Raw genomic sequence first — 26,444 nt, 5'->3', positions numbered from 1 at the left:
TTAAGCCATCCAATCATCGCATCCTCTGTCATTCCCCTCTCCTCCAGCCTTCAATCTTTCCCAGCATCAGGATCTTTTCAAATGACTCAGTTCTTTGCATCAGGTGGCCAAAGTACAGGAGTTTCAGCTTCAGCATCAGTCCTTACCATGAATAGACAGGAATTATTTCCTCTAAGATGGACTGGTTGTATCTCCTTCCTGTCCATGGGACTCTCAAGACTCTCCTTCAACACCACAGTTCAAAAGCATAATTTCTTTGGCACTCAGCTTTCGTTAGGGTCCAACTCTCACATCCATTTATGACTACTGGAAAAACCATAGCTTTGACTAGACGGACCTTTGTTGGCAAAGTAATGTCTCTGCTTTTGAATATGCTGTCTAGGTTGGTCATAGCTTTTCCTCCAAGGAGGAAGTGTCTTTTAATTTCATGGCTACAGTCACCATCTGCAGTGATTTTGTCTTTATTTTGTCAAATAAAGTCTGTCTGTTTCCATTGTTTCCCCATCTATTTGCCACGAAGTGATGGGACCAGATGCCATGATCTTAGTTTTCTAATGTTGAGTTTTAAGCCAACTTTTTCACTTTCCTCTTTCACTTTCATCTAGAGGCTCTTTAGTTCGTCTTTGCTTTCTGCCATAAATCTTATGTCATTTGCATATCTGAGGCTATTAATATTTCTCCTGGCAATCTTGATTCCAGCTTGTGCTTCATCGAAGCCAGCATTTCTCATGAGGTAATACATATAAGCTAAATAAGTGAGGTGACAATATACAGCCTTGATGTACTCCTTTCCCAGTTTGGAAACAGTCTGTTGTTCTATGTCCAGTTATAACTGTTGCTTCTTGACCTGCATACAGATTTCTCAGGAGGCAGGTCAGGTGGTCTGGTATTCCCATCTCTTTCAGAATTTTCCATGGTTTGTTCTGATCCACACAGTCAAAGGCTTTGGCATAGTTCATAAAGCAAAGCAGATATTTTTCTGGAACTCGCTTTTAATATGATCCAACATTGGATGTTGGCAACTTGATCTCTGGTTCTTCTGCCTTTTCTAAATCCAACTTGAACATCTGGAAGTTCATGGTTCACGTACTGTTGAAGCCTGGCTTTGAGAATTTTGAGCATTCCTCTTCTAGCGTGTGAGATGAGTCCAATTATGCAGTAGTTTGAGCATTCTTTGGCATTGCTTTCCTGTGCGATTGGAATAAAAACTGACCTTTTCCAGCCCTGTGGTGACTTCTGAGTTTTCTAAATTTTTGGCATATTGAGTGCAGCACTTTGACAGCATCATCTTTTAGGATTTGAAATAGTTTAACTAGAATTCTATCCCCTCCACTAGCTTTGTTCATATTGATGCTTCCTAAGGTCTACTTGGCTTTGTATTCCAGGGTATCTGGTTCTAGGTGAATGATCACACCATCATGGTTATCTGGGTCATGAAGATCTTTTTGCATAGTTCTTCTGTGTATCCCTGTCACCTCTTCTTAATATCTTCTGCTTCTGTTAGATCCATACAGTTTTTGTACATAATTTAGCAACTACATGTAAAATAGATCAAGTTATGTCCTCATACTCCAATGAAAATATTTGTTACCTCTCTCAGCCATTTAAGAATTAAAATATGGCCTCCATTTTTGCAAAATCCCTCCAGTAATGAATTAATCTGAAATTTTACTTCATTTATAAAAGCTTACATGTAGCTAGATTTGTAAAAACTACATGTATTTTGACAATATTTACTAAAGCTGGAAATAGTGCAAAATAATAAAAAAAATTCTTCCCGAAGGAGATATAATTGGCCAGACACCTTTTGAAATAAATATATCCACCATTTTAAAAAAGCTATTGCTATGTTTATATTTATCAAGGGATAGGAGTATTTATGGATAAATTGTAGATAGATAATAGATTGACAATAGGTAGATGATTGATAGGTAGGTTTATAGCTAGACAGATAAGACAATTTAGTCCTTAATATGTGTTCTAAACTTATCAAATCATATGTAGTTCTTTAAAAGTTTCACATTATAGGAATATCTTCAAGTAGTTTCAAGAAAATTGAACAGAGTTGAACAGATTAAACAACATTTGCAGAGTCAAAAGGTAAGTAACATTCTTACTGGATTGTGTCTATGTAAGTACTATTTCAAATTAGGCAACATTCCAGAATGATATATTCTGAAATCATTACTACTGGTCATAGTTAATATGGAATGAGCAGTGCTGATTTTTCCTACTTATAATGAGTAGAAAATATTAATCAACTTTATTTAAGGTGCCCTTGAAAAATTCAAATGATAACTTTGACATTATATTTTTCATCTATAAGTCATAGAAATTTTAGTACTAGTGATTTGTAACAGTGAAAATCAGCACTCCCCACTCAAAATACTGATAATAAAAAGAAACAAATGAACAAAAATAATCTCTATTTCCAAAATAAGTTAAATGCATGAAATTATGTAGTTTTGGTTTTGTGAATATATTGATAATTATGTCAATCTTTACCATTTGTTTTGAGTCTGCAGGGTTAAGCATGCAAGGATTGCAGCTTTTATTTTAAATTTGGGATGAATGGATCCTTATATCAGGTCATGACCTGTTTTATCACTATTAGTAATATTTGACTTTAAGTTTGATTTTTCTGATAATAATTTTGGCAAACCTTGTTTTAAAAAAGTATTTGCCATGTACCTTTTATTTAACTTTTTATTTTGAGATCATTATAGAATCGCAGAAGAGTGTTACCTACCAGTCAGAGAGTGATTGTAAAGGAAGACAAGGAGCATGTCTGTGGTTTTAATGTTTCATTTCCTAACTAACTGATCTGCATACTGACAATTTATGCACTTCCATTAATTATCCTAAAACAAACAAAAAAAATATGTCCATCCTTTTTTTTTTTTTCTGATGTGTACTTGACAACATATGACATTACTTTTGGTTGTTCTTCATGTCATCAAATAGTTGTCTGACTGCTCTGTAGCAGTGAGCTTTAGGTTTGAAGACACAAAGGCTTTGCGCTCAAAGCCCTGGAGAATTGTTATTGCTTGCCTTCTCTTTCTGATAAAGCTATAACATCTCAGTCCCTTGATCTGGGCTCCAATAAAAGCCCTCCTGCCTAAAGTTTAATAAAATGCATCTAGAAAATAACTTGCTGATACTGACATTATGTGGCTTCTGCCATGAAGCCTTAGATATCTAGATATAAGTAACAAGACAAGGACTATTGTTCAATCTAAGCACAGCTGGTCCCCTTAAAGTTATAGAGAAAGGAAGGGTTATCCCTAAATGATAAGTTAGAGAGCCCTTGTCTAGACATCATCAAGAGAAATTCTGTCATCTTGCATTAAGCAACACATATAATTGTATAGAATTCATTCCCTGATGGCTCAGCTGTAAACAATCCACCTACAATGGTGGAGATCCGGATTCGATCTCTGGGTCTGGACGATCCCTTGGAGAAGGAAATGGCAACCCACTCCAGTATTCTTGCCTGGAGAATTCCATGGATAGAGGAGCCTGGTAGGCTATAGTCCATGGCTTCACAAAGATTTGCATACTGAATGACTAACACTTTCTTCTTTAATTTTCATTCAAATTTTGTCTAGGGGCAGACGTAAATGCCATTTACTATGTAACAGGCATGAGAATAATCAGCCTAAGTATGAAATTATAACAACAAGCTTACAAGTTACTGCTACTACTGATCTTAGGTGGCCTCTGCCTGAAATGGCTTGGAGTTGGACCTGAGTTCCTAACCAGAGACTGGGCTGGGTCACAGCAGTGAAAGCACCAGATCACTAGACCATTGACCAGTGACAAGGGCTCTGGCCCTTCAGCTTTATAGGAAAGACTTTTTGCAAAGACAGAAAGTAGTGAAGTGAGTAAAGTATTTATTAAGAGGAAAAAGAATATAGGATGTGTAGATAGACACAGGCGCAGACTCAGAGGGAGAGACCCCAAATGATATCCTCATGGCAGTTAAATTGCTTATATGGAGCATTTATCCAGTTTTCCTTTGGCCAATCACTTTGATTTGCCTGGTTCACAGTTCATATTGGTATATCTCAATATCAGGATCCTTCCATGTATGCACACACATCTCTTAGCCAAAATGGATTCTACCATAAAGGCATATGGGTAGAAAATCTCTTGACATCACTCCTCCTTTGACCTCCAAGGAGCCTTTCTGTGCACATGTGGTCAGGGAGGTCTCCTGACTTTGGGAATGAGAAGTATGTCATCTGGGCAGGGCCCAGTTGCCTCCCTTAATTGGTCTGCTATTATTTTACCTAGTTTCAGTCCGTAGGGAATGAATCTCCAATTGCTTTTCCCTGGTGGGGGTGAGGAATCTACACCCTGCCTCACTACTATCATTAGCCAATTTAATAAGAGAGGAGTGAGGCACAAAGGTATTAGGCAATTTGACCGTTTTATATGATGCTGGTAACACAGGGACCAGCTCTCTGTACCTACAGTTCCATTCAATGAGCAGCTGGTTCTTTTAAGGTTGCCCTCTTTGTTTTAGCTAAGAATGCCATTGATGAAAGAAAAAAGTGTTTCATCCAAATTCATAGCAACCTAAGGTAGGATATCAGAAAAGTTAATTAAGCACTAAAAGACTTCAATAATCTATAAAACAAATTGGAGGTGACTGTACATGAAAAGAGACAAACCATATTTTGCCAGTTCTTGTTCACACTTCCTACTGCACAACTTCAGGGATCTTATAAAGCTGTTGTTCCCAGTATATCCAGAAATTCTCACAAAATTTTCATAAAGCCTCAATGTTTTGTTTCCTGCTTAGTCATGTCCAACTCTCTGCAACCCTTTGGACTGCAGCCTGCCAGACTTCCCAGTCTATGGGATTCTCCAGGCAAGAACAATGGAGTGGGTTGCCATTTCCTTCTCTGTAAAGCCTCAAACATAACCTTGTATTCCTAGGCTGCAAACACTAATTATACACAGGCTGAGTGTATGAGGGATCATTTTCCAGGCACTAGGATTTTCAAAACAAAGAGCTCAGGATGCTGTAGAAAGTAATAATAATAATAATAGTGATAGTAACAACAACATCAGCCAGAACAATAATACAATGGCAGAAAGTTTTCCCCTTTATTAGAGCATTTATTGGCGGGAATGTGAATCAGTGCAGTGACTGTGGAAAACAGTATGGAGGTTTCTCAAAAAACTAAAACTAGAACTACCATATGACCCCAAAATTCTACTCCTGGGTGTGTATCCAAAAAACAAACAGACAAACACACTAATTTAAAAAGATACCTGCACCCTAAGAACCTAAGTGTTCATCAACAGATGAATGGATTAAGGTGTTGTATATACATACATATGCATACATACAATGGAATACTACTTAGCGGTAAAAAGCAACAAAATGTTGCCACTTGGAGCAACATGGATGGAACTGCAGGGCATTATGCTAAGTGGCATAAGTCAGAGAAAAATAGTGTATGATATCACCTGTATGTGAACTCTAAAAAAAGCAGCAAACTAGTGTGCTAGTCACTCAGTCGTGTGTCCAACTCTGCAACTCCATGGACTGTGGCTCCCCAGCCTCTTTTGTCCAGGGAATTCTCCAGGCAAAATACTGAAGTGGGTTGCCATCCCCTTCTCTAGGGGTTCTTCCCAACCTAGGGATCAAACCTGGGTCTCCTGAATTGCAGGCAGATTCTTTACCATCTGAGCCACCAGGGAACTAATAAAAAATTTTTTTTAAAAAGGAAACAGACTCATATACATAGAGAACAAACTAGTTAACAGTGGGGATAGTGGAAGGCCAATATAAGGACAGAGGGGAAAAAGGTTATTATGGAATTATATGAAATCACGTATGTGAAACTTTTGAAAACTATAAAGTAGAGAATTTAAAGAATTCTGTTTCAATTAAGAAAAAGATAAATAAATGCTAGAGTTGTTGAAAAAATTTTACAAAAAGGAGCAATAGCCTTTACAGAAGAGTCATAAGTATAAACAACTTCAAACTTCCTTCCTTTTAATTTCCTTTTAATTAACCTTCCTTTTAATTTCCATCTCTATCCAGATGTAATACTTTCTCCTACAAAAATTCTGATTGATCAAAAACTACTGCAAGTACCATGTGTGAAATAGATACCTAGTGGTAAGCTGCTCTATGGCACAGGGAACTCAGCTCAGTGCTCTTTGATGACCTAGAGGGATGGGAGGGAGGCTCAACAGGGAGGGGACATCTGTATGCTTAGAGCTGATTCACACTATAGAGCAGAACCTACACACATTACAAAGCAATTGAACTCCAATTAAAAAAAAATTAAAGTAGAAAGTAAGCATATACTCATCTATACAAACAAGGTCAAAGACCATCAATCTTCCTGAATGTTGCATAGTAATAATAATAATTATGCTAAGAATAAATTTAATACACTGTTTATTAAACATTGTATTCAAAAAACTATGAATGCTAGATTTTAAATATTAAGTAATAACTATGAACATTGGCACTATAGTACAAGTTTTCTAGATAAAATTGGTGTTGATATCTATGTTCTAGTAAGGGGTGCTCTAGACTTTAAAAGATAATAGAATGAAAGAAATCAATAGTAATAATAAAAGCATATAGCTAGGTGTTTCTGAAGAATGCATTGAACCAAGATCTCTTATTTACCTGTGTATGTGATAGTCTCCTACTCTTGTCCAACTCTTTATTACCCCATGGAGTAGCCTGGCAGGCTCCTCAGTCCATAGGTTTTTCCAGGAAAGAATACTGGAGTGGATTGCCATTTTCTTCTCCGGGGGATCTTCCCACTCAGGGATTGGATCTGGGTTTTCTGCATTAAACATAGATTTTTACCATCTGAGCCACCAGATATTCACCTGTATGGATCACTCTATTCATGCAAGGTCATTAAGTCATTTGTCTTTCTATGAATCAGGTTTGTTGCACTGGTTGAATATTTACTGACTGCTTATTGTACAAAAGCAAAGCCCCTGAAGGTAAGATAGCACAGCTTCCTCAGAGTTGGCTCTACTTTTGTAAACTTACACCACAAGCTCCAAGAGGGTAGGAGATGATGCCAGGCAGTCCAGTATTAGTGTGAGAGTAACCTTAATCTGGGCTTCTCTGGTGGCTCAGACTGTAAAGAATCTGCTTGCAATGTAGAAGACCCTGGTTCAATCGCTGGGTTGGGAAGATCCCCTGGAGAAGGGAATCAGATACCCACTCCAGTATACTTGCCTGGGGAATCCCATGGACAAAGGAGCCTGGCGGGCTACAGTCCATGGGACCTCAAAAAGGTGGACACAACTGACAGACTAATATACACAAAACCTTAATCTTGATCACTTACTGGAAGAGACAAATTCTGAAGTGAGTTATGCAGGAGAGGAAAAAAGTTGCCAACAGATGAGAAAATTTCCTCTTAATAGCAAAAGAGATTTAGGGTAGAAGTCATAGGGTTAATCAAAAAGACAGTGTTAGTGGAGAGAAAATGGTAGTCTGCTTTAAAAGAGAGTTCTGGTTTTTCCTTCCTTTCTACTGTACTAGTTTACTCAATGAGGTAATGACAAACCTAGACAGTGTATTAAAAAGCAGAGACATTACTTTGCCTACAAGGGTCCACAGAGTCAAAGTTATATTTTTTCCCAGTAGTCATGTAAGAGCTGGAAAATAAAAAAAAAGGCTGAATGCCAGAGAATTGATGCCTTCAAACTTTGGTGCTGGAGAAGACTCTTGAGAGTCCTTTGGACTGCAAGGAAATCAAACTAGTCAATCCTAAAGAAAATCAATCCTGTATATTCATTGGAAGGACTGATGCTGAGGCTGAAGCTCCAATACTTTGGCCACCTTATAAAAAGAGCTGATTCACTGGAAAAGACCTTGTTGTTAGGAAAGATTGAAGGCTGGAGGAGAATAGGATGACAGAGAATGAGATTGTTGGATGGCATCACTGACTCAATGGATATGAGTTTGAGTAAGATCTGGGAGATGGTGAAGGACAGGGAAGCCTGGCATGCTGCAATCCATGGGGTTGCAAAGAGTCGGACACAAGTGAACAACTGAACAGCAATAGTGATATACAGGGCCAACTATCCACAGGGCCCTTCTGCCGAGGATGGAGTACTTACCATGAATAAGGAAGCATATGAGGTTCTACACTGTGCCTTCTGAGAGTCTGTTCTCTTTCTGACTCTTCCACTCGAGATTGCAATAAAATCCCACCCTGAGCAGGCTTGAGTATTCTAGCTCCAGAGAGGATCTAGCTTAGATTTGGCTCCAACTCTTGAGAAATGTTCTTTCCTTGTCATCTTAGCCTTTTTCTTTCTGGAGTTCTCTCTCTATGCTGCCCCATGTGAAACCAGGGAACTACAGGGCATAGATAGAAATGAGGCACCAGAAGTGTGCTGGGCCAACTCTTAAGGAAGTTCCTAGAGCAGTCTGGAGTCTCCTCAGGAAAGAAGAATCTGTTCTTCTCTCCTCAGTTGTTCCTCAGTTGCTGAGAGGGCTGACATATGATCTTCATGGATCACCCTCTTTGAGGACTCCTTTAGCTAAAAAGTGGCTTCCCATTTGGCTCAAATGGTAAAGTGTCTGCCTGCAATGTGGGAGACCTGGGTTTGATCCCTGGGTCAGGAAGATCCCCTGGAGAAGGAAATGGCAACTCGCTCCAGTACTCTTGCCTGGAAAATTCCATGGACGGAGGAGCCTGGTAAGTTACAGTCCATTGGGTTGCAAAGAGTCAGACACGACTGAGCAACTTCACTTCACTTTCACTTCAGCTAAGAAAGCTGCCCTGCTTAAAGTTCTACCTCCTTCATCATCAGCTCACATTCACAAAAACTCATCCCTACTAAATAGAACTCTCTGAAAGGCCAGCCTAGCTCCAGAGCACCCCAGGCATGTACGCCATGGGTCAGCCAAGGTTGTCATCATAGCTCAGTTTCTTCCTCCTCCCAATCCTACTTCCTTCTTATCCCTCAGTGAACGTCCTATTCCTTTTTTTTAAAGCAAAGGCCATTCTTAGCTTGTAAACTAAACAAAAACAGGCAAAGCTTAGATTTAGTCCATGGCTATAGCTTGCCAACCGTTGTTTCATAGCCACTTTTAGGAATGAAGTCAGCTTTGGGAGTCTTAATATGAACTTATGTCATGTAACACCCTTTTTTTTTCTTCTTAATTTTATTTACTTAGTCTTTTTTTTTTTTTTTTTTTTGTGGAGATGGCAATGGCAACCCACTCCAGTACTCTTGGCTGGAAAATCCCATGGACAGAGGAGCCTGGTAGGCTGCAGTCTATGGGGTCGCTAAGAGTCAACATGACTGAGCAACTTCACTTTCACTTTCATGCACTGGAGAAGGAAATGGCAACCCACTCCAGTGTTCTTGCCTGGAGAATCCCAGGGACAGGGGAGCCTGGTGGGCTGCCGTCTATGGTATTATACAGAGTGGGACAGGACTGAAGAGACTTAGCAGCAGTAGCAGCAGCAGCAGCAGTCTTTTTTGGCTGTGCTGGGTCTTCATTACTATGTTCAGGCTTTTACTTGTTGCAGTGAGTGGGGTCTGCTCTTCCTTCTTCATGGGATGGGAGGCTCACTGTGGCGGCTTCTCCTGTTGCAGAGCACAGGCTCTAGGCACATGGGCTTAGTTGTTCCAAGGCATACGGGGTCTTTCCAGACTAGGGATCAAACCTATGTCCACTGCATTAGGCAGGCAGATTCTTAACCACTGGACCCCCACTGAAGTCCTGTGACACCCATTTCTAAAGTTAAAATGCTTAAGCTAAACATGCTTACATTAAGTCATTGATGAGCAACTCAATAATGCCACCAACTCAAAAATATTAGGCAAAACCATTCAGAAGAACAAAAACACTCTTACTCTCTACTCTGTATTTTTCCATGAAATAAAAGGAAGACGTTGGTATGTGGTTTGAGGCTCACGAATTCTTGAAGTGATGTTATCAGTCACTTGGCAGAGAAGAAGAGTATCAACAATTAGATGTGAAAGTTTGGAGCTGTGATCAAGAATGGTTTTCTACAAGTTTCTCACTTTGCGTTTCATAGATCTAGCAGCAGCCTTTGGAAGGAATGTAGAATATCACAATCATTCGTGATTTACCTTGGAAATAAGCTACATGGAAATGATTCACTGAATCCATTCATCAAGAGACCTAGTATCTGCTCAGTGGCAGTTGTGACCTCAGGCCAACACGCCACTGCCCTCTTCTTCAACCACTCTCTGATGAAAATGGACATTAACACCCCAAGGGCTTCCTCTTTTCATCTCAGAGTTGCAGAAGAATCCCCAACAGGGACCATCACCTTAAGGGCTGGGTACTCAAGAATGTTTGTAGAATGAATTATTGTGAATGAATGAATACATCAGGGACTCAGAAAAGATCCTCCAGTGGAACTGTCTCAACTTTGATTTTGTTGTTCAAGTCCGGATCAGGATTCAGTGTAAACTGTGGACAGAAAATGTTTGTTAATGGGTACTTGATGTTAGCACCTAGTCAGTCAGGCTTAAATGAAAATAGAATGTTCACTTTTCAAATTCTAATTAATTTCATATTAAAATGATTTTATTTCATATAATAGGAGAAATAGCTCAGGATGATGCAGAAAGTAATAATAATAATAACAACATTAGCAAGAATAATAATACTATAGCAATAGTGTCTAGAGGAAGGGAGAAATTGTTCTTTTCTGTTAGACAATCTGCTAAGTTTACCATATTTTTCATTATCTCACTATATTTCATAATAATAACATTAATGGGGGAGAACTATTCATATCCACTTTTAATGGACCCAGGACCAGTCTGAAGGGAAATTTAGCAACTTGTTCAAGATCCCACATATAATCAACTGCAGACTTGACATTTGAATTGACCCTTACTTAATATTGGAATCTGTTTACTTAGAACACTTTATTTTTTAGAATACTTTATTTTGTATTATAAATACTCAAAAGGTTCCAAAAGTAAAGTTGCTTAGGCGCTAACATTTATAGAGCTTTAAAGAGAATAATTTTTTTCCTATACATGAACTACTCCTCCTCCAACAATTAGCATTCATCTAAAGCTATAAAAAAAAAACTTTATTGTAGCATCCAGAAATCTAGTGAAGATTTGTTACTTATGGCAAAGACAGCTGAGTGCTCTCCATTATTGGTCCCCCCTTCATTATCATAATATAGAGTTGGCCAAGAAGTTCATCTGACCGGAGCAAAATTTTTGTTCAACCCTATATTAGAGCTCCTGATTTCAGTGGCTCCTGATTGCTATTTTTGATTCTCTGAAATGCCTGTGAATGATAAAGAGGAGAGGCAACCTGAGGAGCCAGAGAGTCTTGAGACAGAAATTTAAGTTTGACATTTATGAACTCAGAGAGAGAAGGAAGAAGGACTGAGTAGAAACAGCTTTGGACTGTGATGTGGCTCTAAGAAATATTTACCCTCCATCAAAGTCTGTCTTTTAGAAAAGTCCCATGTTGGGCAGGAATGCCAGATTCCAAGATGCTCTCACTGTTAAGTCATTAACTACAAATAAGCCAAGGAGAGCATGGCTTTATTTTCAACAATGTGGTGGTCCCCAAATCTGTGGTAAGTGAGAAGCAGTAGGTACTTCTCTCTTAAAGGGAAATTCAAGTGGTGCATTCTTTTTTGTTGTTGTTTAAAATTTATTTTATTAAAGTATAGCTGATTTGTGGTGTGTTAATTTTGCTGTATAGGAAAGTGACTTGGTTATACCCATATATACATTTTTCCCATGTTTTATTATGGCTTATCACAGAATATTGAATAGAGCAAGTGGTGCATTCTTAAGACTCTTACAACTACCACACAGACCCAGCCATCTTTGATTTTAATCATGCTCATATAATTAAGATTTAACTAATGGGACTGGAAAGCAAAAGTAGGAAGTCAAGAACTACATGGAATAACAGGCAGGTTTGACATTGGAGTACAAAATGAAGCAGGGAAAGGCTAACAGAGTTTTGTGAAGAGAACACACTGGTTACAGAAAACACCCTCTTCCAACAACACAAGAGCTGACTCCACACATGGACATCACCAGATGGTCAATACTGATATCAACTGGATTATATTCATTGCAGTTGAAGATAGAGAAACTCTATTCAGTCTAGTTCAGTTTAATTGCTCAGTCATGTCCGACTCTTTGTGACCTCATGGACTGCAGCATAGGGAGTTCATGATCTGGCCCCACTGTCTATCACCAACTCCCAGAGTTTACCCAAACTCTTGTCCATTGAGTCGGTGATGCCATCCAACCATCTCATGTGTCCACTTCTCCTCGTGCCTTCAGTCTTTCCCAGCATCAGTGTCTTTTAAAATGAGTCAGCTCTTCACATAAGGTGGTCAAAGTATTGGAGTTTCAAATGCAACATCAGTCCCTCCAATGAACACCCAGGACTGATCTCCTTTAGAATGGACTGGTTGGATCTCCTTGCAGTCCAAGGGACTCTCAAGAGTCTTCTCCAACACCACAGTTCAAAAGCATCAATTCTTTGGCACTCAGCTTTCATTATAGTCCAACTCTCACATCCATACATGACTACTGGGAAAACCATAGCCTCGACTAGATGGACCTTGGTTGGTAAAGTAATGTCTCTGCTTTTTTAATATGCTGTCAAGGTTGGTCATAACTTTCCTTCCAGGGAGTAAGCGTCTTTTAATTTTATGGCTGCAGTCACCATCTGCAGTGATTTTGGAGCCCCAAAATATAAAGTCAGCCACTGTTTCCATTGTTTCCCCATCTATTTGCATGAAGTGATGGGACTGGATACCATGATTTTCATTTTCTGAATGTTGAGCTTTAAGCCAACTTTTTAACTCTCCTCTTTCACTTTCATCAAGAGGCTCTTTTAGTTCTTCACTTTCTGCCATAAGGGTGATGTCATCTGCATATCTGAGGTTATTAATATTTCTCCCAGCCATCTTGATTCCAACTTGTGCTTCATCCAGCCCAGCGTTTCTCATGATGTACTCTACATGTAAGTTAAATAAGCAGGGTGACAATATAAGCCTTGACATACTCCTTTTCCTATTTGGAACTAGTCTTCCTATTTGAAAGCTCTATACATTCAGCAAAAACAAGACCGGGAGCTGACTGTGGCTCGGATCATGAACTCCCTATTGCAAAATTCAAACTTAAATTGAAGAAAGTAGAAAAACCACCAGACCATTCAGGTATGACCTAAATAAAATCCCTTACAATTATACAGATTCATGGGATTAGATCTCTAACAGACAGAGTGCCTGAAGTTCTATGGATGGAGGTTCATGACACGATGCAGGAAGCAGTGATCAAAAACATCCCAGAGAAAAAGAAATGCAAAAAGGCAAAGCGGTTTTCTGAGGAGGCCCTATAAATAGCTGAGAAAAGAAGAGAAGCTAAAGGCAAAGGAGAAAAGGAAAGATATATCCACCTAAATGCAAAGTTCCAAAGAATAGCAAGGAGAGATAAGAAAGCATTCAGTGATAAATGTGAAGAAATAGAGAAAAACAATAGAATTAGAAAGACTAGAGATCTCTTCCAGGAAATTAGAGATACCAGGGGAACATTTCATGCAAAGATGGGCACAATAAAGGACAGAAATGGTACGGACCTAACAGAAGCAGAGAATATTAATAAGAGGTGGCAAGGATACAGAAGAACCATACGAAAAAAGATCTGAATGACCCAGATAACCACGATGGTGTGGTCATTCACCTAGAGCCAGATATCTTAGAGGGGGAAACCAAGTGGGCCTTAGGAAGCATTACCATGAGCAAAGCTATTGAAGGTGATGGAATTCCAGTTGAGCTATTTCAAATCCTAACAGATGTTGCTGTGAAAGTGCTGCACTAAATATACCAGCAAGTTTGGAAAACTCAGCCATGGACACAGGGCTGGAAAAGTCAGTTTTCATTCCAGTCCCAAAGAAAGGCAAGGCCAAACAATGTTCAAACTATCACACAAATTGCACTCATCTCACATGCTGGCAAAGTAATACTCAAAATTCTCCAAGCCAGGCTTCAACAGTACATGAACCAAGAACCTCCAGATGTTCAAGCTGGATTTAGAAAAGGCAGAGGAACCAGAGACCAAATTGCCAACATCCTTTGGATCATAGAAAAAGCAAGAGATTTCATTAAAAAAAAAATCTTCTTCATTGACCATGCTAAAGCCTTTGATGTTGTGGATCACAACAAATTGTGGGAAATTCTTCAAGAGATGGGAATACCAGACCACCTAACCTGCCTGCTGAGAAATCTGTATGCAAGTAAAAAAGCAACAGTTAGAACCTGATGTGGAACAATGGACTGGTTCCGAATTGGGAAATGATTGCTTCAAGGCTGTATATTGTCACTCTGCTTATTTAACTTCTATGCAGAGTACATCATGTGAAATGCCAGGCTGGATGAAGCACAAGTGGGAATCAGGATTGCAGGGAAAAATATCAATAACTTCAGATATGCACATAGTACCACCCTATGGCAGAAAGTGAAGAGGAACTAAAGAGCCTGTTGATGAAAGTGAAAGAGGAGATTGAAAAAACTGACTTAAAACTCAACAATCAAAAAATGAAGATTATGGTGTCTTGTTCCACCACTTGATGGCAAATAGATGGGGAAATCGTGGAAACATTGACAAACTATTTTCTTGGGCTCCAAAATCACTGCAGATGGTGACTGCAGCCATGAAATTAAAAGACGCTTGTTTCTTGGAAGGAAAGCTGTGACAAAACTAGACAGCATACTAAAAAGCTTAGACATTACTTTGCTGACAAAGATCCATATAGTTAAGTCTATGATTTTTCCAGTAGTCATGTATGGATGTAAAAGTTGGACCATAAAGGAAGCTGTACCTGATGAATGGATGCTTTTAATCTGTGATGTTTGAGAAGACTCTTGAGAGTCCGTTGGACTGAAAAGAGATCAAACCAGTCATTCCTAAAGGAAATCAGTCCTGAAGAGTCATTGGAAGGACTGACACTGAAGCTGAAGCTTCAATACTTTGGCCATCTGATGCAAAGAGCTGACTCATTTGAAAAGACCCGGTTGCTGGAAAAGATTGAACATAGGAGGAGAAGGGGATGATAGAGGATGTAATGGTGGATGGCATCAACAACTCGATGGACATAAATTTGAGTAAGCTCTGGGAGCTGAGGATGGACTGGAAGCCTGGCGTGTTGCAGTTCATGTGGTTGCAAAGAGTCAGACACATTGAGCAACTGAACTGAACCAAATGGGGTATGAAGTAAAGTGATGTCTGCAATGCTTGTCTGTACCCTTAACCCCTTCGTCCATCATGAGTCTGCATCATGTTCAAAGTAGCAAATCATCTCCAGTAATGTGAGGGAGATTGGAGAAAAAAAGACAGAAGAAAGCAGGGTCCATGAGTAACTGAGGATATTCATCACACCACTCCATTATGGAGAAAAAGAAAACTCTATATCCATTAAAAATATTATAGGATTCTATAGCATAAAGCTGACATGCAACCTTAACTAATGCACTCATATTTAGAGGTGAAATAGGAAAATTTTGCTAAGGCAGCGTTGTTAAGGGCAAACTAGAAAAAAGAAGTTTTTAAAATAAGTTGGGCTATAAGAAAACACTGGGACAATATAAACATGTTTTAACATTGGCCCAGACATTGCTGTTTTGATGGAAAGAGAAACTTAAACACTGTCAAGATGAAACCAATAGGATTTGCTGACATGAGACAAAAGGAAAATTAATGAAGTGTTCAAGACCTTGAAATCAGTGATTGGGTGAGTGATGACACCATTAAACAAAACAGGAAGCATGAAGATGGATCAGGACTACTGGGGGGACGATGATGACTTTAGTTTTTGTTGAATTAGATTGACTTGCTGTGAAAGATTTTAACTTGGTTGCCCCATGTAAGGAGAAGATTGAGTCTGTTCAGCAAGTGAAACAGATTCTTTATGAGCATAATATCTTTTCTCTTAAATTTTCCTAAACCATTAGAGAAAGTTATGCGTGTGAAATAAAAAGTCATAATGCAGCATTTAGGGTTTACACTTGTAATGGATGGTGGTTTTCTGTTTTGTTTTCATTTACCACATACAGAGGATATCTTTGTGTAGTCAAATGATACTTTGGTTTTTGTATATTTCCTAGCTTAACCATTATAAACAAAATATATTGACTTGGCACTCTTTCATATAGTGTCATTCAGACTATAATCCTTTATATCTGATACTCTTCTACTTATCTATTAGAATATAGAAAAAAATATATAGGTTAGACATAAATTTCATGTTCTTTCTTCTTGATTCTTATGTTTGACATTATTAAGGAAATTCTTTCTTAAAATGTTAAAATCCAGATTAATTTCCATCAAAAATCATAAAAACTTTTTACTGAAATTAATTTATATTTTGAAACCTCCTAAAGATTTTGGTATATTTATAAATTTGAACATTTTTCTGGTTAAATGCCAGAATCAAGCATCTATGTTCATTATTTAATTCCCCTTCTTTTATTTTTTTAATCTCTGTTGTTCCTGTTTTGTGATTTTTACCCCAGGTGCAAACAAATACATGTGGATCCAGCCAAGTCTTTGCGTGATTGATCTCTTGATTTCCTGACAGCTCACAATGTATCTAGTAATTATGCTGTTCAGACATGGAGATTGCATTATCTCAAATTGCCTGGAATGATAACAATTTATCAAACTTGCTGCAAGAAGTTCATCTTCACCTTAAAGTGATCACTTTTCTCCCTGTTAAGTTGCTTGATCTAATAGAATGAGTCCAAAGGGCCTTCATTTACTTCTTTTCCTACTCCTCATTTTTATTCTCTTTGGTCATTAAGCAGATGAAAGAAGACATCAATGTTTTCTGCCTGCATTGTTTATCTTACTCTCTGTCAGTGCCACAGAGATTCAGATTTTATAATCTGATACAAAAGCACAAGCTAAGTTACAAGATTTCAGAGTACCTCAGTGAAACTTAAACCTGTTCTATACCATTGAGTTTTCCAAGACATACTTAACTATAAAAGCAATGTTGTAAAAATAAAAACACTATCAATCAGAGAACTTAGTTTTCAAGCCTATATTATCCTGAGTCTTTAATAATGAGACCAACATTATATATCTAGCAGATCTAGGAAAAGAAAGAAAAGCAAAATAACAAATTATTACCATGAACAGATTCTTGCTTCTCCATAGTAATTGACTTTACTTCTTATCTTAGTGCCAGTGTAATTGACAGGGGCGATATGCACAAATAACTTCACATGGCATATTGGGACACTGAGAGACAGAAAAGAAATGACCAAGGCTTAGAAATAAACATCATGATCTTGAAAGACAGGTTTCAGTTTGTCATGAGCCTCCTTTGTCATGTGACAAATGATCTGGAGTTGGTTCTCTAAAGCAGAGTGTGAATGGTTAATTTTACATGTCAACTTGAGTGAGCTAAGAGATGCTCAGATAGCTGGTAAAACATTATTTCTAAGTGTGTCTACGAGAGTATTTCCAGAGGACATTAGCATTTAAATCAGTAGACTAAGTCAATATCACCTTTGACTAGCACAGTGGACATATGTTGATCTGTTGAGGGTCTGAATAGAACAAAAATGCAGAGTGAGGAAGCACTGGATCTTTTTACTTGAGCAAGGGCATCCATCGTCTCCTGCCCTCAGACAACAACATTCCCGGGGGTCTTTATCATTGGACCAGGACTTACACTAATGGCCCTCCCCAAATTTTCAGACCAGACCTTATTTATACTGAGATGATCCTTTGGTCCTTAGGCTGCTGGACTGGGACTGAAATACACCACTGACTCACCTGATTTTTCGGCTTGCAGACTAACTCTGGAGCTCAGCTTCCATAGGCACAGGAGCCAATTCTCATAATAGATCCCCTCTTTCATATCTACATATAGGCATTTATTTTGGACTAGGCATAGAGTCAATTTCATTAGACTTCACAGATACTGCATTTTTTTTTTACAAACTGAAGGTTTGCGGAAAGCATACACATCTATCAGCACCATTTTTCCATTAGCATCTGCACACATGAAGCGTGGCCATGTCACATTTTGGTAACTTAGATATTTCAAATGTTTTCATTATTATTATATTTGTTACAGTGATCTGTGATTAGTGATCTTTGAAGTTACAATTGTAGTTTTGTTTTTTTACATGTTTTATTGTATGTACTTTTTTATACATAATGTTGTTGCACACTTAATAGATGACAGTTAGTGTAAACATTACTTTTACATGCCCTAGAAACAAATTGTGTAACTTGCTTTATTGCAATATTTACTTTATTTTGGTGATCAGGAACGGGACTCACGATGTCTCTGAGGTGTACCTGTATATATCTGATCAGTTCTGCTTCTCTAGGGAACCCTGAGTCAAACAAACACAGGGCTTTTCAAGCCTATCTTAATACAGCTGCCTTATGGGAACTCAGGGCTTCCCAGGTGGCGCTAGTGGTAAGCAATCTGCCGGCCAATACAGGAGATGCAAGAATCGCAGGTGCTTTCCAACATCAAAAATTGGTGAAAGGGAAATGAAGGCGGCAAAGAATATTGATAAAGGATATATGATATTAGAGGGAAAACTGGGACGTATGTTATCAGAAGAAAGAACGGAAAACTGCAAATCTGCTGAGGAGGGAGACTTGAATGTGGGTGGAGCCAGTGCACACAGGACTGACCTTTCATGTTTCAAACTGCGTATTGCTAATGCTTATTTTATAATTATGCAAATTCACTGCTTTCATTTAAAATTACTTTTAAAAATTTACTTTTCAAATATAGTTGAAATATGTTTGCTTTTCTTTCTATTTTCTATCCCAAAACTTGAAATTCCAGATAAAAGAATATCATCAATGTTGCTTAAAGCATCCATAAGAAAATATATTTTTCATGTTAGATACTTGCAAATTTGGCTTACAATATATTGTGACTATTTATACACATATATTAAACACCATTATGTCTAAAATAGTCTCCTCATAGCACCATTTTTCTTCCATTATGATAAAGATCACTATACTAAATGACTTTTTTCTCTATGTACTTTTCCTTGGTGTTAGTCTTTAGTCTTGGTTCCAATTTCTTGGCCTTCCACTGCATTGTTGTTTTTTTCTCTACTCTTATATTCCCCAAGAGATGTCAACAAGTGATGTGGTCCTACCAACTAAACTGAACAGAAAGACCAAGCAAAATAAAACACAAAGTAACCAGCTGCTGTCATCACATCTCTCTTCTGTCCACTTTCGAGGCCCATGCTGCCTTATCTATTACAGAAAAAATTACTTGAAAACTTCCCCAACTGCTGTAGAGTAGGACAAGCACTGTATTCAATAATAAAAAAAAAAAAGGTAGTGGAGTTTCACACAGCACAAAATATTGCTAGAGTCCATATCATGAGTCAATAATTGAAGTACATAACCAATTAAAGTATAAAACAGATCACGGTAAAGTTAGCTCCATAACCTCAGGAACACAGAATTGATTGAACTGAAATTAAACATGCCTAATTTTCTAGTTGTCTTTCTGAAGAAGTTTTAAACCCAGACCACCTCAGGGGTTCTAGGAGGCAATCAGGTGAAGAAAGACTCCCCTCGGCGCCATTCAGTGTCACTGGTCTTTTACACTCTGGCAGTTGGACTTGGGAACATGCTGCTCCACAGCAGGTGGGAGTTTTAATGCTCAGTCAGCTTGTGACAGTAGATAGACCAGCAAAAGCAGCCCCTCTGAGGTTTATTTAATGTGAGACAAGCTGTGGTTGTAAGACCTGTAATTGTTGTAGGTGAGGGAGATAAAAGTCAGTTTATAGAGTTAATCAAAATGAATCTGAACAGTGGGCTGAAGCACTCATATGGAAATGTATTTACACTTTTGCTATTTTGTTTGTGTTTAAACTTTACATATAATCTTACTCTATCACACATGCCCTTTTATCTATCATTCTGCCTTCAAAGAATACAGAATGTTATATCATCAGTCATCAAAATAGACTAGGAAGACACAAAAAGTTATTGCCATTCTCCTTTTGCAGATAAAAAAGAAAATTGAAGGGAAGGTGAAGTGATTTTTCTCCCTAGATCACTGCAAGAAGTGACTGACAAAACCAAGGGTTCTAAGGTCTCTTGAGACCCATATCCACAAGTATGAGCTGGAACTGTGGAATAATAACATGAACAGAATTCAAAGAAGCTGTCAATGAAGCCCAAATTTCTCTTCCTCCTCTGCCAGGAACAAAGAGGGGGGAAAAAAAAAGGCAGACACTATTTGTCAAAATGTGCCTTTTTGTGTTCATTCTAATGATTTTTGAAATAGCAAAAAATTAGGAAAAAGTTCACATTTATTTATAGTTTTTCATAATCATATTTTAAGTACTTATTATCAAATAACTTATTATCAAATAAACTATTGCCCCCTACAAACCTCCATTCTAATTCTTCTTTAATTCACTACACTGAAACTCATAATCCTATAATTTAATAATATTTTTCTGATTATGATAACCTCAGGGAAATTTTACTATACTGAAAAATGTAGAAAAGCTCAATATGTGAACCTAAATTTTATAAACAGATATTGTTATCTTTGAATTAAACTGACTATTTTATGTGTATTTTATTTCAAAACAAAATTACTGAACACCTGGTTTCATGTGACAGAGGAAGAGCTGAAATGACTGTTGTTCTCATCCTTACAAAAAAAATCTACTGGGAAAATCACAAATTATCTCTTTTTGAAGCCACAGGTGAAGTGATATCAACAACCAACCCTAAATCTGGAGAGAGAGAGACGTTTGTTGGGAGAAGCAAAATGCCAAGATTTGCTTTCTTGCTGCTGCTGCTAAGTCACTTCAGTCGTGTCCGACTCTAACTGCAGCCCACCAGGCTCCTCTGTCCATTGGATTCTACAGGCAAGAACACTGGAGTGGGTAGCCATTGCCTTCTCCACTGCTTACTTGAGGCAACACCAACCGTTTAAGCCAGTAAAATGATTAAGCTAGAAATGTTTAAAAATTGATAAAGGCCAAAGTGTTGGATAGCGAAACAGTGTGAAAACTCCAAGGTCTGCAGGCTTATGAGAGTTGTAACCTCTTGCAGGTTTACCTCTGCAACATTACCTCAGAGAAGATGAGGATACGTTATTTAGTCACAAAGAGTACAGTTTAATCAAATCATGGATCTCCATAAAGAGATGATGAACTTCAGAAATGAAGTTAATGAAAATAAAATATTCCAATTTTAATAGCTCTAAAAGAAAAGTAACTTTGGAGCAAAAGTTAGAACAACATATTATATTTACAGCATGAGAAAAAGTGAAAGGTTTGATTAAAACAGCACAAAAGATGGGAGGAATTAATAGGGAATATAAAACTTTCTTCTACTATAAATCAAGCCACATAATATTAAATGTAGATTCAGATTATTTTAGAATGTATGTTGCAACCCAAGATAATCATTAAAATTTGGGGGAAAAGGAGATGGATATATCATCAGGGTTAAAGACAGTCATAACCTGCTGCTCAATTAGAATTTTGAAACACATGAGATAAAATTAATAGATATAAAAGGAGAAAATAATCCACAATCATAATTGGAGACTTCAACACTCCTCTCACAGTAACTGAGTGACCAATTAGGTAGAAAATTAGTTCAGCTATAGATGACCTGCAAAAGACAACTGACCAACTTATTCTAATTGACATTTGTATAACAATCCACCCAACAGAGTATACATTCTTCTTGAGTCCACATGAAACATTCAGAAAGAAAGACCATGATTCACACTTTACCAGTTTAAAATAACATATATTATACACTATATGTTCCTAAAATATAATATAAGGAAACCTGAAAGCGATAATAGAAAGAAATTCTATGTAAGAATGAAAGATTTTAAAATTAAAAAAATAAAAACTAAAAAAAAAAAAAGAAAAAAGAAATTCTAAAATAATCCCCCTAAATAACCCATAGACTGAAAAGGGAATCTAGAGGAAATTTTTATAATATTTTGAAGTAAGAAAATAATAAAATACAACATAACACAATTTATGGGGTGCAGGTATAACACTGATTAGAAGAAAATTTATAGCATTAAATTTTTATATTAAAAAAACTAAAATCTGTAACAAAAATTGCTTCTATCATTGAGCAACTGGAGAAAGAAAAGCACATTAAAAGCAAGCAAAAGTAAGAAATAATGGAGTTTAGAACAGAAATAAGTGAAATTTAAAACAGAAAAATAGGAGAAATTAATGAAACAAAAGCTATTTCATTGAAAAGGCCAATAATATTGATTGATATTTAGCCAGACTGGATCCTGAATAGAGATACAGTTGACTATATTTATTGGTGAGAAGCTGATTTTTTTCCAAGAGAAGGAACAAAACAAAAACATTCTTACTTATGACTCATATTAAACTTGACAAATTTAGAGCTGCTGCTGTTGCTGCTGCTAAGTCGCTTCAGTCGTGTCCAACTCTGTGCGACCCCAGAGATGGCAGCCCACCAGGCTCCCCCATCCCTGGGATTCTCCAGGCAAGAACACTAGAGTGGGTTGCCATTTCCTTCTCCAATGCATGAAAGTGAAAAATGAAATAGAAGTCGCTCAATCATGTCCGACTCTTAGTGACCCCATGGACTGCAGCCTACCAGGCCCCTCCGTCCATGGTATTTTCCAGCCAAGAGTACCGGAGTGGGTTGCATTGCCTTCTCTGAATTTAGAGCTAGGCAGTGCGAAAGGAAAGAAAACACAACGAACATGGGTTGAAAAGAAAAGAGTAAAATGAAATTTAATTTTAACAAATATAAAAATAATTGCTAGAATTAACAAATGAGTTGAAAAAGATTATAAGATTCAATATCAATATACAAATATCAATCATAGTCCTATATGCCACTGGAATACAATCAGAATTTGAAGTAAAAACATTCAGTTCGTACAAAAATCTGCACATGAATGCCAATAGCAGCTTCATTCATAATTGCCAAAACTTGGAAGCAACCAAAATGCTCTTCAGGAGGTGAATGGATAAACAAATAATGGTATACCTGTAGAATAGAATACTATTTAACACTGAAAAGAAATAAGCTTTCAAGTTGAAAAGATATGGAAAGTACATTATTAAGTGTAAAAACACAATCTGCAAAAGATTCGTACTATATGATCCTAAGTATATGACCTTCTGGAAAAAGCAAAACTATGGTGATAAAATCAGCAGTTGCCAGGAGTTCAGAGATAGGCTGAGATGGAATAGGCAGAGTCCAGAGGAATTTCAAGGCAGTGAAACTATAATGTATGATATAAAAATTGTGAACATATGTCATTATACATTTGTCAAAACCTATGGAATATACAATATCAAGAATAAACCCAAATGTAAACCACAGGCTTTGACTGATAATAATATGCCAATGTTGGTTCACTGACTGTAATAAATGTGTCACCGTGGTGCAGGATGGTAATAGTGGAGGAGGCTTTGTGTTTGTGAAGGCAGAGGGTAATGTGAATTCTGTGTCCTTGCTTCTCACTTTTGCTGATAACCTTAAGTGCTATAAAAAAAAACAGTGTCTATTAACAGGCACACACTCATACAAACAGCAACAACAATGCATTTAAATAGCACTCCAAAAACAGAATATAAATACTTAGGGATAAATGCACCAAAATATATCCAGAATCTGTATGTTATTTACTATAAAATACTAATGCAAGAAATTAGTAAAACCTAATGGATTGGACAATACTATTAAAATGTCTACTCGCTGCAATTGTATTACTTATAGATACTATGCAACCCAAACCCTGGCGAACTCTCATAGATATCGGATTTTGTAACAAGCTGTTTCTACAATCAAAATGAGATGACAAAGGAGTTAGAGTGGCCAAAATTATTCTTGAAACACATACACACACATACAAATTTGGAGGGCTCACACCTTGATTTCAAGACTTACGATAAAGTTATAATAATTAAGATTGTTGTACTGACTAAAGGATAGTCTCATAGCTGATAGGAATAGCCCAGAGAGTGCAAAAAAAAAAAAAAGACTACACAGATATAGGGTGATAATTTTTAAAATTTCAATGAAAATTCAGTGGAGAATGGATAGTCTTGTCAATAAGGGTACCAGAAAAATTAGACATCCATATGGGAAAGTCAAAAATTATTTGAATAGGTATATCAAATTTTACATGAGAATTATAATAAATGGCATACTTAAGTCCGTAGAGTCTCAAAGAGTCAGACACACCTGAGCGACTGAACTGAACTAACTCAGACAGATCATTGTTCTAGATTTACACAGTAAAACTATAAAACTTTAGAAGAATATACTGAAGGAAATCTTCACAAATGGGAGTCTTGCCACATATTTTTATATATAACATTAAAATGATTATTTGTGGAAGAGAAAATGATACATTGGACTTTATCAGAAATTTTTAAAAGAAACTTTATCCTTTAAAAAACAACATTAAGGGAAAGAAAATGCAAACCACAAAGATTTGAGTATCTGGTAAAAAACTTATATCTAAGATATATAAAGAACACTGAAAACAAAATGCAACAACCTAATTAAAAAATGAGCAGAGGGGACTTGGTCGGACTGAGAAATGGCGGCCTCGGTGTTCTACAGCCGGCTCTTGGCTGCCGCCACCCTGAAGAGCCACCGACCCCGGACGGCGCTGCCGGCCGCCGCCCAGGTCCTGGGAAGCTTTGGATTGTTTAACAACCATGGAGTCCAAATACAGCATCAACAGCAAAGGAATCTCTCGCTGCATGAATACCTGAGTATGGAATTGTTGCAGGAAGCTGGCGTCTCTATTCCCAAAGGACATGTGGCTAAGTCACCAGATGAAGCTTATGCAATTGCCAAAAAATTAGGTTCAAAAGATGTTGTGATAAAGGCGCAAGTTTTGGCTGGTGGCAGAGGAAAAGGAACATTTGAAAGTGGCCTCAAAGGTGGAGTGAAGATAGTTTTCTCTCCAGAAGAAGCAAAAGCTGTTTCCTCACAAATGATTGGGAAAAAGTTGTTTACCAAGCAAACAGGAGAAAAGGGCAGGATATGCAATCAAGTATTGGTTTGTGAACGAAGATATCCCAGGAGAGAATACTACTTTGCAATCACAATGGAAAGGTCATTTCAAGGTCCTGTATTAATAGGAAGTTCTCACGGTGGTGTCAACATTGAAGATGTTGCTGCTGAGACTCCTGAGGCCATAGTTAAAGAGCCTATCGATATCGTAGAAGGCATCAAAAAGGAACAAGCTGTCCGGCTTGCAGAGAAGATGGGATTTCCAGCCAGTATTGTGGATTCTGCAGCAGAAAACATGATCAAGCTTTATGACCTTTTTCTGAAATACGATGCAACCATGGTAGAAATAAATCCAATGGTAGAGGATTCAGATGGAGCTGTGCTGTGTATGGATGCAAAGATCAATTTTGATGCTAATTCAGCTTACTGACAGAAGAAAATCTTTGACCTGCAGGACTGGACCCAGGAAGATGAAAGGGACAAAGATGCAGCTAAGGCAGATCTCAACTACATTGGCCTTGACGGAAATATAGGCTGTCTCGTGAACGGTGCTGGTTTGGCTATGGCTACGATGGATATAATAAAACTCCATGGAGGGACTCCAGCTAACTTTCTTGATGTTGGTGGTGGTGCCACAGTCCATCAAGTAACAGAAGCGTTTAAACTTATCACTTCAGATAAAAGGTACTGTCTATTTTGGTCAACATTTTGGAGGAATCATGCGGTGTGACGTTATTGCACAGGGTATAGTCATGGCAGTAAAGGATTTGGAAATTAAAATACCGATCGTGGTACGGTTACAAGGTACACGAGTTGATGATGCTAAGGCACTGATAGCGGACAGTGGACTTAAAATTCTTGCTTGTGATGACTTGGACGAAGCTGCTAAAATGGTTGTGAAGCTCTCTGAGATAGTGACCTTAGCCAAGCAAGCCCAGGTGGATGTGAAATTTCAGTTGCCAATCTGATCTGAGAATCCAGTGGTCGACTGAGGATGTTAAATGTGTTATAATTGTTAAAAATACTGTGTTCTGTATCACTGTTGTTCCTTTTCTCTTAAGCGTGTGCAGCTTTGTAATTACCACCTAGGCATAAAAACTAAAAGCGTTTGGTCCGCGTTTATTTCTATTCGAAAGGGGCTGTTTGTGTAAAGAATGTGTAAGGCAGTTATCTGGTCTGTTCTGTTGCAGCTTTTCCACTTTTACAGAATATGCCAGTGCCCAGTTTATTATTGTTGGGTACAGCATTCTTCATTGATAAGAGTCTTATGAATAAAGTAAATATGAAGATAAAGCTTTATTCTTTAGTGTTAGAAATGTATTATATCTAATAAACTAGTTTCATCAGTAGAGCAATGTATTAAAACAATGTTTTATATAAGAAGTGTTTATCTT

The 26,444-nt window shown here is 37.6% G+C and overlaps 1 protein-coding gene across 1 annotated transcript; it reads left to right on the top strand.

Moving 5' to 3' along the window:
* Window positions 1-24,604: 24,604 nt before the first annotated feature.
* LOC114118746 (succinate--CoA ligase [ADP-forming] subunit beta, mitochondrial-like) lies at window positions 24,605-26,162 on the top strand. Its single transcript, XM_027980144.2, is given in 3 exon segments — window positions 24,605-25,727; window positions 25,730-25,753; window positions 25,756-26,162. Coding segments are annotated over 3 exon segments (1,386 nt in total). The 5' UTR covers window positions 24,605-24,628; the 3' UTR covers window positions 26,019-26,162.
* The last annotated feature ends 282 nt before the right edge of the window (window positions 26,163-26,444 follow it).

Source organism: Ovis aries, chromosome 16 (genome assembly GCF_016772045.2).
Source record: "Ovis aries strain OAR_USU_Benz2616 breed Rambouillet chromosome 16, ARS-UI_Ramb_v3.0, whole genome shotgun sequence".
Classification (NCBI taxonomy): domain Eukaryota; kingdom Metazoa; phylum Chordata; class Mammalia; order Artiodactyla; family Bovidae; genus Ovis; species Ovis aries.
Note: the sequence above shows the minus strand (reverse complement) of the source record. Positions and strands in the feature narration are given on the sequence as shown.